Raw genomic sequence first — 14,481 nt, 5'->3', positions numbered from 1 at the left:
AGATAAATGTTGTTATTTGTTGAAAGCCTATTTATGTGCTTTTATTTTAAACACAGCTCTTTTACTTGTAGTATTTTTATCATGTGGTATTGCTACTTCAGTAACATTTTACAGAGTTTTATTTTCTTTGTAGTAGTAAAAATAGCACATACATATAATAATAATACAAATAATTTAACTTAAGTGAAAGATCTGAATACTTCATCCACCACTGACGTTGATGTTGTGTTCATATCACTGTGTGAGTGAAATGAACCATTGATAGCTTATTGGCTATTAATAGCAGTAATAATGGGGATTGTGAGCTGTGACGTGCAGCAAAGGATAGTGAAGTGCCTGGTCAGCATTCACAGGATAGGACTGAGAGAGAGAGAGAGAGATGGAGAGAGATTAAACAGGTCAGTATCATCAGTGTTTTACCCTCAGTAGTCATTGCATTTTTTTTTTTTACAACACTCCAGCTGTTTTTAGATATTTAGATTCATCAGTAGGAGATGGTGTGGACAGACACCAGCTAGTGATTTTTTAGAGGAATTCATTTATGGTGGTAAATATACTTACTTGTACAAAATACAGGAATTAAGAAGAAAAAAGTGTGTAATTTACACCAGGCTGAAAAGCACTGTTTCACTGACCTCTGGTGGCTGAAAGCTTCTGTCTGAGGCTCTGTTGAGAACTTCAACCACTGGAGGTCAGCAGTGCTGAAGGTTTTCAGTTGGTGCTGCTGTAAGACACTTCATACTGTATGGATGTCAGTCGGATGTCTTTCTGAGTGACTATGGTGCAGCTCATGTTTTGTAGTGAGTGTGTTAATCTCGTATATGAATTGAAAACATCTACACTTGGTTTTTCATATGGTCTTCTCTGTTTTTGTGGCCGCATCTTTAATGACTCCTGGGCAGACTGTGATAACTGTGATCTTAGAATTCACAACCCTCTAATCACTGCCACCAGGAAAATAAATGAATGAATAATAAAAACAGGTGACAGGTTATGGGAATGGTAAAAAAAAAAATACTCATGACTAAAATACTAAGTGAAATTGTGATTTATTAAGTCAAAATTATGAGATACCAAGTGAGAACTGACAGGGAAGGATGCAAGGAATATATGCAAGCAGTGATGAATTAAGGAAACCCCTCTGGTGAAATGAGACATTGTTTTGTCTCAAACATAATCTGAATGAAATTATTGATGATTCAGGATGACCTGTCAGTGGGCTTTAAATGCTGTGTTGTTTTTGCACATATTGTATAATGTGATGTACTGTCCACACAATAAAATGAGATCCTGGGGTCCCTTACTTCTAGTTTTTGTCATGAAGAGGGGGCTTGTGTCAAAATCTTTCAAGAGTTTTATTTTATCCATTTTGTGCTCTGCCTATATGTTACATATTCCTATATGTATGTGTATGTGATTAAATAACAGCACTGTAAATCTGGAAAATTAGTCTTGACTTATCATAGAAAAACAGCACATATAAATGAAGAGGAAGGTTCATGGTTTAATGGGGGCCCAGCAATTCATGTCACAGTGGACATGTACAATACCTCTGTGCTGAGATAACAAACTGCACCAGGTAGAGACACAGACATGGAGGGAAGTGATTATTAAGGGTGGAATTATGGACGTATGGAGTGGCAGAGTCTTTCAAAAGAAAGAAAAGGGGAAATAGTCATCTTAGAAGTTTGAATAAGAGTCAGATAAAACTGTCAAAAGAGCAAAGGCATATGCAAGCCTGACGGCTGCACAGCAGGGCAATGATTGGAAAGTAATTGTCACAGCCAGAGCTGTGGCGCTGAACAGTTTTCTGTTTCTCCTTTTGTTTGTTTGTAGGTGGTGGCTCATCAGCAGCAGAGTACCTTGCCCCACTTTTGAGCTTTGCCTATCTAGTTTGACTTGTGAGTTTCATATTGATTTGCTCCCTGTGATTTTCTTTTGTGCGTCATGATCTCTGCCGTCTGCAGCCAGGTTACCACAATACTGCGGTTCCAAGCCTTTGTCATAGCCTGCCTGTCTCTTGCTCACATACAAGTTACCAGCCCTGGACTTTACTTTACTGGTTGTTAATAAAATACTTAACTTCACATGGGTGGGACCAGGGTTTGATTCCCACTGCGACACGTGTGACCAATGTGTCCCCGCGCAAGACACTTAACCCCTAGTTGCTCCAGAGGCGTACGTCCTATGACATATATAGCAATTGTAAGTGCAATTATGATGTGAAAACCAGTGGAGTCCCTGGTATCTGGACACTCGGCATGGGCCCAAAATATACAATGTTTTGATAAAATATTGTCAAACCTTTTTAAAATATTGAAGTGCTGATGATCACACCTGCTGCCTCCTGTCAGTCAGGAAGTTTGTGATCCACTTACAGGTGGAGGCTGTGAGAGCTGAGATGTGTTGACTGCATTATCCACTGGCCTGTCAGCCCGGTAGGCTAACGGCGGGGGGTCCAGCAAGGGGCCTGTAATATCCCTCAGGTGGTCCAACACCAGTCTTTCAAATGACTTAGATGTCAGGCAACTGGCCTGTAGTCAATTAATTCTGCAATGGAGGGTTTTTAGGAGACCCGGATAATTATGGAGCAATTGAAGCATGAGGGATCTTCTCACAGCACCACTGATCTGTCCTTTGCACTCTGATCACTGCATTTGTCAATATTTCTATATTGTTTTGTTCATAGTGTGTATATTAGTGTTGTCTACTCTGTAGTTTGTGTCTGATTTTATTTTATTATTATTATATTATTATTTTATTATTGTATAAGTAAGCACATGTGAGCAATGTATAATCCTGAGTCAAATTCCTCGTATGTGTACACATACCTGGCAATAACGCTGATTCTGATTCTGATTGCAGATCTTTGCTAAGCTGGTCTCCGCCAGTTTTCCGGCAGGAAGACACTGTCACATTCAGGTATCTTGGTAAACGAGAGAGCAGATACATTGGCAAAAGAAGAAGTAGGCTAAAAAGGAGTTGTTGAAATCAACATTAAATGATCAAAATCAGAGGAAAAGTAGGTGAAGAAAACCTTTCTTAACAGTACACTATTTATCATCGGGAAAAAATCTGTGCCTTGAGGCTGAAACGTTTAAACATTCTTATAGGAAATTTAGGCTACACATTAAAGACAAGAAATTACGAGACAGTTAAGGAAAACAGAGCGGGTAGAGGAAGATGTAATATGTATGTTAAGTATAGTAGAATGCGGAGACAGTGTTCGGATTATTTCGTTTTTAAGGCCGACTGGAATGGCTGTAAAATGAATGGACACTAAGGGAGAAACCTGAAGGTGGCAGTAATGCAACATCGTGGATGCTAACTTCCGGAAGAAGAAGAAGACTGACACGGTCTGCTGCAGACCCCAAGGCTCGGTGCGGGGTTATACGTCAACATAATTCGGATACATTTGCCCCTAACAGTAACGATACCGAAGTCAAAATTAATAAGATGCCTTTGCCTGTGCAAGTGTTTAACTTTCAGGTAAGTCTTAACCATTGCCGCTTTGTCATTTCCAACCAGTCAGGATTGGTGGAAACTGAACATGATGTATCTTTAGTAAGTTAACAGTTAGCTAGCATTTAGCCAACGTTAGCTATAGCATCTATGAACATTTACGAATCATGTTGGATTAAAACTTTTACATTTTAAGGATTAAGTTTTAAATTCGGTTGGTATGTTTTTGTTAAAGGCACTAACGTTACCCTTCTCTCACGTTAACGTTACAGTGCATCACATTGAAGAAAACGAAGGAATAACGTTAACGTTAGCTAACATTGAATTACCATAACGTTACATATTTATCGAAATAATTACCGTTAAATTACTGCTTGGTGCGTTGGAATATGCCGAACTGAGGAATGCCCTTCAAAAAATTCATATAACTTTTTGACTTCGTGAATGTTTGCCAGTAAGCCAAACCGTTTGGAATTGAGGGTTTGTTATAATGGAGTTTGGAACTGAATGCTAACGTTACCAACTGACTGAAGGCCTCCGTTGGCCAACAACATTAACAGTGACGATACCAGTATTGTCGTACCGGTACACTGGCAGAACAACTAATTACGCCATTCCAGTTGATCGCTGTTATTGGGGTAACGTTACATACATCTTAAATCTGATTTTTCACCAAAGCAAAACACAAGAGACTAAAAAACAGTGTGTGTTTATCATTGTAGCCTGTAGCTAACAAAGCTAGCATTGCCATGAAAAACTTCCTGTTATCAGCAGTTTCTCACTTTGACAAGCAGCTAACGGTAGCATCGCATGCTGACACACACTAACATACTATACAAGTTCTGTAAGAATTTTCCTTTCTCAAAGCGTTAATTTAACGTCAACTAACAATGTCTGAACGTCATCACCCGGTATGGTAACGAAACGTTTGTTTTGTCTGTGGCGACGCCAAACTACCTTTAACATTTAGTGACAGTTATGGTAATTTTGCTTTGCTTTTTGTCTACCATAACAGTTACATCCCGTTTAGATTAAGACCTAAGACCTGTTAGTAATTGCTGTCCTCATTTGAAATCAGCTTGTAATGTTATCCATTGTGAATGACAATAAATTGTAACATCGCCAATAAACAATACACTGGCAACTACCATTAGCATTGCAAACCAAACCTTGCAGCTGTTTTTGAATTGCATTTAGGGCCGAACAGTTATTCAGTAACAGTAGAACACTGTAACTTGCATTCTGATTCATTTAGTTTTTTGTTTAAACCCCAGTAAACATACTGTGCCTTGTTCAGTGTCATGCTATTTAAAGCTACAGTGTGTCATCCTGGTCACATAGTCCACTGTTCCACCTGCTTCTTTAACATGTTTAACGTGACAATAACCGGTCTCCACACACCCAACCTAGCAGAACATTAAGGTTATTGCACACATTGCAACCTCAAATATCACAGGACATCACACACGCATTCAGTCACCACCTCACCCTGCTGCCCTCTGGGTGCAGGCGCAGAGCACCGAGGTGCAGGACGGCTTGCTTTGGGAAAAGCCTGATCCCCCGCAGCCATAGTCAGTGTAAATAACAGGCCTAGCTGAATTGGCCTAAGAGAGTACTGTTTGTCATTGTGTTAGGGTTGGGCCGATAGACATCACAATGGTGAGCTGGCATGGTGATTGCCATCTTTGTGATTATGTGACACTAACGGGGGGGCTGTAGATCCACGACTGTACCTTCAGTTTGATTGACAGGCGCACTTCTTCCTGCTCCTGCTCTCATGTTTACTTCAGGATGAATGTTTTAAACAACATTACTGGCCCATATCTTACATACTGTACATTTTAACAGTTCATTCTGAGGACAGCTCATGAGTCTGAGACAAAGTAGCTTTTTGAGGTAACAAGCACCAGAAGGTCAGCCTGATGGACAGCACACAGATTGTTGTGGTTGTCAGAGTTCACTGGTTGACAGTCTTAAATCTTTTAAAGTAATCCAGCATCACAGCAGAAAGTACAGTACAGACCCTGGAAACTCACAAACAGCGAGGATCAGTCTCTCTTCCAGTGGTTTGAGCTGCGCATGCGTCCAGAAAGTTAAAGTCAATTCAACAGCTTCACAGGAATATCGCCCGCTTGTCGCTGTGCCTGTCGCAATGCCTGCGCCTTCCTTCCTACACGCTCGCCTCTCATTGAAAATGAATTATGAGGTGCGTAAATCGCTTCCTGTGTGAAAAGGCCTTTATTTTGATGTTATTCAGCTTTAATATGGATCATGTGTTGTTTTGTGATTTCTCCTGTGCCTGGTGTGTTTTCTTTCAGGGATCTGTGGAGCCAATGCAGATTGACGCAGATCCACAGGATGACCAGCAGAACGCTCCGGACACCAACTACATAGTGGAGAACCCGACACTGGTACTGACCTGACAGACTTGAGTGTTTCTCACAGAATTAGATTCTGTTTGTTGTGGTAGCTGACGGGTAGGGGGGTGAGGGTTGTCTGTTCCGTTGTTCCCCAAAGCTCTTCTGAATTCAGAATACAAAAAAAGTGGCTACATATTAAGTTCAGGGGCAATTGAAAAAGTATCATTGTCCGCCATATAAATGTACTGCTGGAACATTTCTCCAATCAGACAAACAGACAAGTCTCATTATAATGTGAGCCAAACATTTCAGTGGAGCAGTTTTGATGTTGTTTTAATAAGGTCTCCCACCTGTCCCCCCTGTGTGTAGGACCTGGAGCAGTATGCGACCAGCTACAGTGGGTTAATGCGCATTGAGAGGCTTCAGTTCATCGCTGAGCATTGCCCTCAGCTCCGAGTGGAAGCCCTGAAGATGGCCCTCACCTTCGTCCAGAGGACCTTCAATGTCGACACTTATGAAGAGATCCACCGCAAACTCACAGAGGCCACACGGTATCCTAGTTAATGAAATATCACTACATTGCTGTAGTGTGTGTATACATACTGTACATTCAATAATGTGATGGAAAACGCATTGCTTTTTCACTCTCGTTAATAACCATTAGATCTTTAATCTAATGTCATTTGTGTTTGTTTTTACCTTAAGGGAGGTGCATGGTGTGCCGGACACAGTACCTGAAGGTGGGGTTGTTCCTCCTCCCCTGGACTCAGCCTGGGCCGAGTCCACTAGGAAAAAGGCTCTTCTCAAACTGGAGAAGCTGGATACTGATCTCAAGAACTACAAGGGAAACTCCATTAAAGAGAGCATCAGGTATGATGGGACATAGCATGGCTATCTCAGCGTGTCCACGGGGTCTTAAAAAGTCTTAAAAGGTAATAAATCAATTTTGCTAAAATTAAGGCCATTAAAAAGTCTTAATCGCCATTTAACAAGGTATTTAATTTTGAAGATATTTTTTTCAATGTGAAAATCCTGTCTGTCCAAAAGTTTGTTTGCTGAAAGTGTAGGTGAATGTATTTATTTATAATGCGTAGCCAAAAATACTAGACCAGCAGAGAGTAGCGACTGTGTGATTTGTTTCTGTAACGTTAGGCGCAGGGATCTACCGTGCACCTATTTCACTCTTAAACGCTCCAAAAAATGGATACGTGCGAACCGGAAAATGATTTAAGAGTACAATCGACCGTAATCTCCCACCCCGCCGGACCCTCAATGCTAATCGTCCAAAACATAGTTGGAGTGGTGATCAGGAATAACGGAATTAACGCGGTTGGCCGGTCGCTCTGCGGCCGCTTGAAGAGCGAGATGCGCCGGCAGCAGCTGAATCGGTAAGACGGAAGACAACAGGGAAAATTCAAGGAGCATGTGGGTTTGGCTAACGTTAGCTGGCTATTTAACTGAAGCTCTGCTTTTTATTGAAACAAATTCAACTTTTCATAAAGCCAATGCTCTCGTCAGTGTCACTTTTTGTGAACAGACCAATCGCAGCCTGGATGGAGCGGGATTTAAAAAAAGTTTGATGTGCTGCAACAAACTTTATAAATGTTGAACTCAATGTTCTGCATAAACGGTTATGATTATTAACGAGTTAGTATCCTAAAATCAAGGTTGGAGATGTAGCCTAGAGCATTTTTCTTCAAAGTTAATGAATAAAAAAACAACCCCAAACTGAAACATCTGTAATTTGAATTAATATTACACTAGTGATAAGTTATATACTGTTATATGAAATTATATTGAACATAATGAATATATTAATATCAAACTTACAGTTTACTATTAAGTTAACAATGTACTTTTAACTTAATGTTATAATATTATACTAATACAGTCATTTAGACTCATTCCTCCTCCAGGTTGTGCCTGTGCTACATCGCCTACACTAGTTACGTTATTCATCACTCAGTTTATCCTCTTCATCTTTGTTCCCTCCTGGCCTATTTGAATTTTGTTGTATTGATCAAGTGGTTGATGAAAGTTATCACACATATTGCAGGCAAGCTCACATTATCTAGTTTAAACAAACTAAAACACAAAATTACACTTTGTTTCACATGATTTGCTGTAATATTGCATACATAAACGGCATAGTTTATGTAAGACAGCTGCTTTTCACAGGAAATCTGACCAGTCCTTCACATAGAAAACTGTTGGCCCATACAGGCTGTTATAGGCAACTGAGAAAGTTGGTGAATGTCTGTAGGTGGCGTTACAACCTGAAGACATATAGGCAATAAATATGTTATAAATATATTTAAATTGCTTTTAAAAACTCAAAAATGTCCCTTTTAAAGGTGTGTGGCTGATTTAATCAGTTACAGCTCAAAGTGGCGCGGCAGTCTTATGTTGAAAAAGGTCTTAAAAAGGTATTGAATTTTACTTCAGGATTCCTGTATATACCCTGCTATCTGAAAACAAAATTCTTTGGGTTCTCTATAAGAACACTTATGCTAATAAACTCAAACCACTTTTTATGGGATACAGCCACGAATCGAACATTTTGGTTAAAATGAAGTTAGCTATATAAAAGCAAATTACCATTTTAACACCACACAGGAAATAGCTAGCAGCAAGTAGTACAGTAGAATTTGAGATAAAAAAAATCAAATTTGTAGCTACAAAAAAACCAGTATTCTGGCCTTACAGCCGAGCCATTAAAGACACCAGCAAAGACGGAAAGGTTCATAGTAGTTAGGGGTTTTGCCAGCTTGGTCATTAGAACCTGGCTGATTAGAAGTATTAGTAATTTTTAGAAGTAATCCTTTGTTCCTGTCCCTACATTTCTTCCTTCTGTTCTGTCCTCCCTCCTCAGGAGAGGCCATGATGACTTGGGGGACCATTACCTGGACTGCGGTGACCTCAGTAATGCCCTTAAGTGCTACTCCCGAGCCAGAGACTACTGCACCAGTGCTAAGCATGTTATTAACATGTGTCTGAATGTCATCAAGGTACAGCATGATGGGACCACGGTGTGCTGCATTCATGTCATATGGCAGTAACCAGTTTAACACCAGTGGCTGGAGTGAAGAAGACTCGTTATGCTTCAGTGCTTTCATTTCTATATGAATTTATTCAGTGAACACAGATTTTTGTGTTTGCTTATACTTTATATCAGCATGCGTCACGTGTTTCTAACAAATGGCACCATAAACCAAAAAATAAAATTGAAAAACTGTAGTGTTTCCCAAAAATATGCTATTCATTCATCGAAATATTATTGGAGTGACAATATAGCTGAGTAATTGTTCAGCCCTAGTAGACGCCACTGGCAGGAGTTTCAACAGTTTGAGTTCTGCAAAGAATACAAAGGAGTAAATCTCCTCCTCTGTGCCCACAGGTTAGTGTTTACCTCCAGAACTGGTCCCATGTACTGAGCTATGTCAACAAAGCAGAGTCCACGCCAGAGATAGCAGAGGTGAGCGCCACCCTCTCACACTCTTCCTCCAGTGTCTGGACTGTCAGATATGAGGTTTATGTTTATGAAGCGCCCATTAACATTCCAGCCTTCCTTTGTTTTTCACTGCTCGTTACTGAGATGACAAATGCCTTCAGCTGATTCCGTTTCTCTTTCTTTTTGTTTAGCAAAGAGGAGAGCGAGATAGCCAAAATCAAGCAGTCCTCACCAAATTAAAGTGTGCTGCAGGTAAAACCATCTAATGCTCTGTGGTGGATTGAAGCTGGGTTTGGGAGATCACCTGAGAAGCAGCTGTCTTCTAGTGTGGAGAAATATGAACTGATTTCAGCCAGTGCCTGCTGCCACAATGACCAAACTCTCTCACCTTGTTTATTGGTGTTTCAGGCCTGGCAGAGTTGGCCTCTCGCAAATACAAACCGGCTGCCAAGTGCTTCCTGCAGGCTTCTTTTGACCACTGTGACTGTCCAGAGGTGAGTGATGTCAGCCAGTGGTACCATGGTACTACAATGTGATCCACCAAAATAACCCTAAAGGATAGAGTTTAAGTCGATCTAAAAACTATACTATAAAAACTATGGCTGCAAAAAGAACTGTTCCTGATTTCTGGTAAGGCGATGGGGGACAAAATCCAGTTTTGTGAAAAATGCATTCTAAGTCCAGCAGAAGCAAATGCGGGGTTTCGGTCTCTGATGGCCAAATCAAGATACAAAAATCCCTGCCTATGACTCTGACTGTTGAAGCCTCAAACGATCACAATAATGATGTTATCTATTTATTGTACCACATATGGACATGTCCGCAGTCATTTTTGCTGGCCTGTAGTGTTTACATGCATGTTTGTTCACATAATCGTTGTCGTCTGCTCTCACATTCAGTGATGATGCTAGATCTAGATACTTTTCAGACCCTCTCAATAGTGATGCATGATATGGATTTTTTTCAAGTGGAAAGTAAAATCAATAAGGTCTGAGCTTATAGATACTGCTATGGAGTCTAGCGGGACCTATAATGTAACGTTATGTCTCGAGAGAAAAGTAATTTAAATCATCGGACTGAATTAAAAAAATAATAATACTGTGATTTAGTGATGGGCACCTAAACACGGTATTAAACGGGCCTGAGGATTGTAGTGTTTATTATCAGGCTGCAGCCTCTGCTGCTGTCTGTGTCGACTCCTACACACACACACTAACTACTCGAGCAGATGACCGTTACGCTCGTTACTGTAAGTACGTGCAATAAAACCTTCGTGAGTAAAAAGACAACACTTTATCAATACATCTGTTCAACAAGCAGAAACACGTAGAAAGCCTTATTTTAATCTGCTCTGTCCACAGTCTCTCATGCTCTGTTTTATAGAAACACAGCTAACGTTAGCTTTGCAATTAGCCAAATGTTCAAACGGGCTAAATTGAAAGCTGTCTGTGGTCCAACTCAGGGCTCTATGCTAACCTTTTTCCTGAGGAGCACATGTGCTCCTACATGAAAACATTTAGGAGCACACAAAAAAATGTAGGAGCGCAGTGAAGAATGTAACAGAGTTTAACAAACTATTTATTATACACATATTTATACTACGTGTTTGCTCCTTCTCCTTGTGTTCAAATATGGAATGAAACCATTGGAGGACAGGAAGTGAAGTCCCTTGTATCTGTACATCTCGGCATCAGCCTTAATATTTTGTTAAAGCTTTTTAAAATATTGATCAGTTTCATCGCAAAAAACTTTACTGTGATTGGTGCTTGTGTAGTTTTTAAACCAGGGACGGATTCACAATACACCAGCAGTACCCACACAACCCACAGCTAATGTAAACAAGACTACTGAACAGTGTTACTATAACTTCAGTAAATCAGAACAAGGGGAACGTGTTAGGTGCAATTTATACTTCTGCATCGCACTACGCCGTAGCCTGACGTGCACCTCCTACTCTCAGGAGGAGGCTAGAAGGAGCACATACTGCTACATTGGCAGTAGTCTCATGTTTTCAGTCATTAAATACTTGTGCAAGAAAAATGGCTTTATGCAAATGAATAGTCTTAAAGTGACCATATTGTTGGTTGCAATAATTGCTGGGATAATATACAGTCCACCAAAAGTAGTCATGGTGACAGGCCTACTCACACTACCTTAGGTTGGCCTTTTAAAAAGAGTCCTCACAGAATGAGGTCACTCCAATATAGACAGGAGAAACAATTACGGTGACCATCAATCCAAAAGTTCCAAAATACTTTGTGCACTGATTTTAATATGTGAACCTATTTTTAAAGGATTGATAAGAGGTATTTGTTCACAGAACTGAACACAAAGCTCCAGCGTTTAAGATTTTGTGTGCTGTTTAAAAAAAGGAGGAGGATGCCTGAAGCCTGTAATGTACTACACATGTATGTGTGAGAATTTACTGGAAAGAATTCAGTGGGAAATACTGTTTAGTTAAACTCCACCTTGTGCATTTATGTGAAATCTTACCGCCCTTTGGAGTTACAACCTTCCAAATTGTATTGTGTAGCTTTATATAACAATTTTCATGCCAAAATACAATATAAAAGTTTTCCCTCACATTGAAAGCCAGGGTAATATACTGTCAGAAACTGGATTAGTAATGTGTGTTTGTGGGTGTGTGTCCCCTGCAGCTCCTCTCACCCAGTAATGTAGCTGTGTATGGAGGCTTGTGTGCTTTGGCCACATTTGACAGACAGGAGCTCCAGCGTAACGTCATCTCCAGCAGGTAGGAGGTAGTTCTTTAGTAATGCTGACTGAAAAATATCTTGGTACAATTAATGAATGTGAATCTTTTTTTTTTCTGTCCTCAGCTCCTTTAAGTTATTTCTAGAGTTGGAACCTCAAATCCGTGACATCATCTTTAAGTTCTACGAGTCCAAGTATGCGTCTTGTCTCAAGCTACTGGATGAAATGAAGGTTAGAGCAGAAAGTGTTGAGTTAACCTAAGGCTGCACACCGTATAGTCATGTTAGAACAGCTGTCAGCAGGTTATGGGAGTATATTACACGATCATTTTAAGTTTATGTGCTGGGATGAGTGACAGTGGTGTGTTTTCTCCAGGATAACCTTCTGTTGGACATGTACCTGGCCCCGCACGTCAAGACACTGTACAGCCAGATCAGGAACAGAGCCCTCATCCAGGTGAGTCATGCACCTATTTTCAATGTATGCATAAAAAACTTCGGGAGGGAAAAAACGCAAAGTATTATAATATTAATAAAACAGCCTTTTTCCCCCTATATACATAGAACTGACGTGACTGCACTGGTTTAATGGCACCCACCTGTAGAATCAGCTCCACCGTTAGATATGTCACATAACCATGGTGGCTCTTTTGACGACTTTATGGAAATTCTTTTAAAAATGTGTTTCATTTGGATAGAAACCTGGATACTGCATACACCATTTCTAACTCTGAAATAGACAGTGATCACTTCAGAACATGATAAAGTCAATCACATCCACACTTCTTTAAATCAGTATTCTTACATTTAATATTGTAAATTTGTTACCTCTTTATTTAATTTTCATAAGTCAGAGTGAAATTAGTCTTTAAAAAGTAGGTTTTGATGAATACGGAGCTACTGTCTGATACGGATGAAACGATTACCGGTTTAATGATAAACCACGCTGCGGAGATCAGTCACTCTGAAGTCCGGTCGTATTTTAGTTTTTATGAGAGCGCTGAGGTCAAGTTGACTGCAGAAAATAACCTTACAGTGAACGCAGGGTGACCTAACTTTTAGCTTTGGTTTGTCTCTCTGACTTGCTAACAGCTTGTAAACTGAAGCTCTCAGTGTTGCTGCTCTTATAAAAACGCTACACGTTGTTGTTCTGCTGCTGTGTGCGTCGTGTGTCTGCAGATTCTATTCGTCCGCTGCACATGAGAACACGTTATGGTGTTCAGTCAACCAACCAGCATATCTTGTTCATTTTAAATCCAGCAGTTATCAAATTAGTTGTAAAAGTGTCAGAACAGGAGAAACGCTGCAGACTCCTCTGTAACTGCAATCTACAACTGACAGAAATACAATCACTGTCTTCTAAAGACTGTTTTCATGCAATTGTGCACGGGGTCATTGCATTACCTATAAAATAAATAAGCGTGACAATTTTGGTCACTATAATCGTGATATAAAATTTTCATATTGTTTCATCCCTTCTGTCTGATAGCATGACAGACATGTGACAGGTGTGTGTGTGTGTGTGTGTGTTCAGTATTTCAGCCCCTACGTGTCAGCAGACATGACTAAAATGGCTCAGGCCTTCAACACCACAGTAGCAGCTCTGGAAGATGAGCTCACCCAGCTCATACTGGAGGGGCTCATCAACGCAAGGATCGACTCCCACAGCAAGGTGAAACACATGCAAGAACATTCTGAAATAAAGTGCTTTCTCATTGGACTCCTTCTAAACCAGTACTCCTACATGTTGATAGATTCTGTATGCGAGGGATGTGGACCAGAGGAGCACCACGTTTGAGAAGTCGCTCCATATGGGCAAGGAGTTCCAGAGACGAGCTAAAGCCATGATCCTGCGAGCTGCTGTGCTCCGCAACCAGATCCACGTTAAGGTAGAACACAATACAGCACCTCCTGTGTGAAGGAGAGGCTGCCAGTCTTCTCCACCTGGTGTCACTGGTGAATAGTGATTATAGCAAAAAACAAAGACTCAAAATTTGACAACTATATTGATGGTTTAAAATCATAGCGTAGCAGCTTTGAAACTGACAGACATGTAACAGTGCCTCACTCGTGTTGTGCCCACTCCTCAGTCTCCACCCAGAGAAGGCAGCCAGGGTGAACTCACACCAGCCAACAGCCAAACCAGGATGAGCACCAACATGTGACTGCTGACAACAGCCACAGACTAGAGGGGAAGGATCACCCAATCATTGATCAACTCCAACCCCCAACCACGCCACCTCCCGTTTCTCTGAGGCAACATAAAATATTAAGACTTTATTTCTCTGAAATGCTCTGTTATCCCCGCCAGATGATATGGGGTCCTTTTTGTTAGTCAGATCTGGAGATTTGGACAACAAGAAAATGTGTGTTGGTGAAAGCTCAGCACTTGAGCTGTACATTAACTGGTCGGAGATGCACTTTGCGCTGCTTACATATTGTGGAGTCCTCATTAACAAAAACAATGTTTTAAAATAAAAACACCTAACAAAACACA

The 14,481-nt window shown here is 40.5% G+C and overlaps 2 protein-coding genes across 4 annotated transcripts in view; one reads left to right on the top strand and one right to left on the bottom strand.

Annotated features, from left to right (window-relative positions):
• slc25a23b (solute carrier family 25 member 23b) overlaps positions 1 to 4,075 on the bottom strand; it is a 24,410-nt gene extending 20,335 nt beyond the window's left edge. The window contains exons 1-2 of the mRNA XM_046069988.1: positions 3,823 to 4,075; positions 2,832 to 2,926 (exon numbers count right to left, since the gene is read on the bottom strand). The gene's annotated coding sequence lies outside the window, so the exon portion shown is untranslated. The remainder of the gene's footprint in view (positions 1 to 2,831; positions 2,927 to 3,822) is intronic.
• On the top strand, positions 3,332 to 14,481 carry gps1 (G protein pathway suppressor 1). Of its 3 annotated transcripts, none has more exons than XM_046069939.1 (14): positions 3,332 to 3,489; positions 5,781 to 5,873; positions 6,192 to 6,373; positions 6,528 to 6,692; positions 8,695 to 8,830; positions 9,220 to 9,297; positions 9,465 to 9,525; positions 9,682 to 9,767; positions 11,931 to 12,025; positions 12,111 to 12,216; positions 12,361 to 12,441; positions 13,519 to 13,656; positions 13,739 to 13,873; positions 14,075 to 14,481. In XM_046069939.1, exons 1-14 carry the CDS (start codon positions 3,457 to 3,459, stop codon positions 14,147 to 14,149), a joined length of 1,464 nt encoding a protein of 487 aa, XP_045925895.1. In that variant the 5' UTR covers positions 3,332 to 3,456; the 3' UTR covers positions 14,150 to 14,481. The 3 variants fall into 3 exon arrangements, with proteins under 3 accessions (XP_045925895.1, XP_045925914.1, XP_045925904.1); XM_046069958.1 differs by lacking the exon at positions 3,332 to 3,489 and adding an exon at positions 3,976 to 4,100; XM_046069948.1 differs by lacking the exon at positions 3,332 to 3,489 and adding an exon at positions 5,486 to 5,668.

This window comes from Micropterus dolomieu, linkage group LG02 (genome assembly GCF_021292245.1).
Source record: "Micropterus dolomieu isolate WLL.071019.BEF.003 ecotype Adirondacks linkage group LG02, ASM2129224v1, whole genome shotgun sequence".
Classification (NCBI taxonomy): domain Eukaryota; kingdom Metazoa; phylum Chordata; class Actinopteri; order Centrarchiformes; family Centrarchidae; genus Micropterus; species Micropterus dolomieu.
This window is presented reverse-complemented; position numbering and strand designations above follow the sequence as displayed.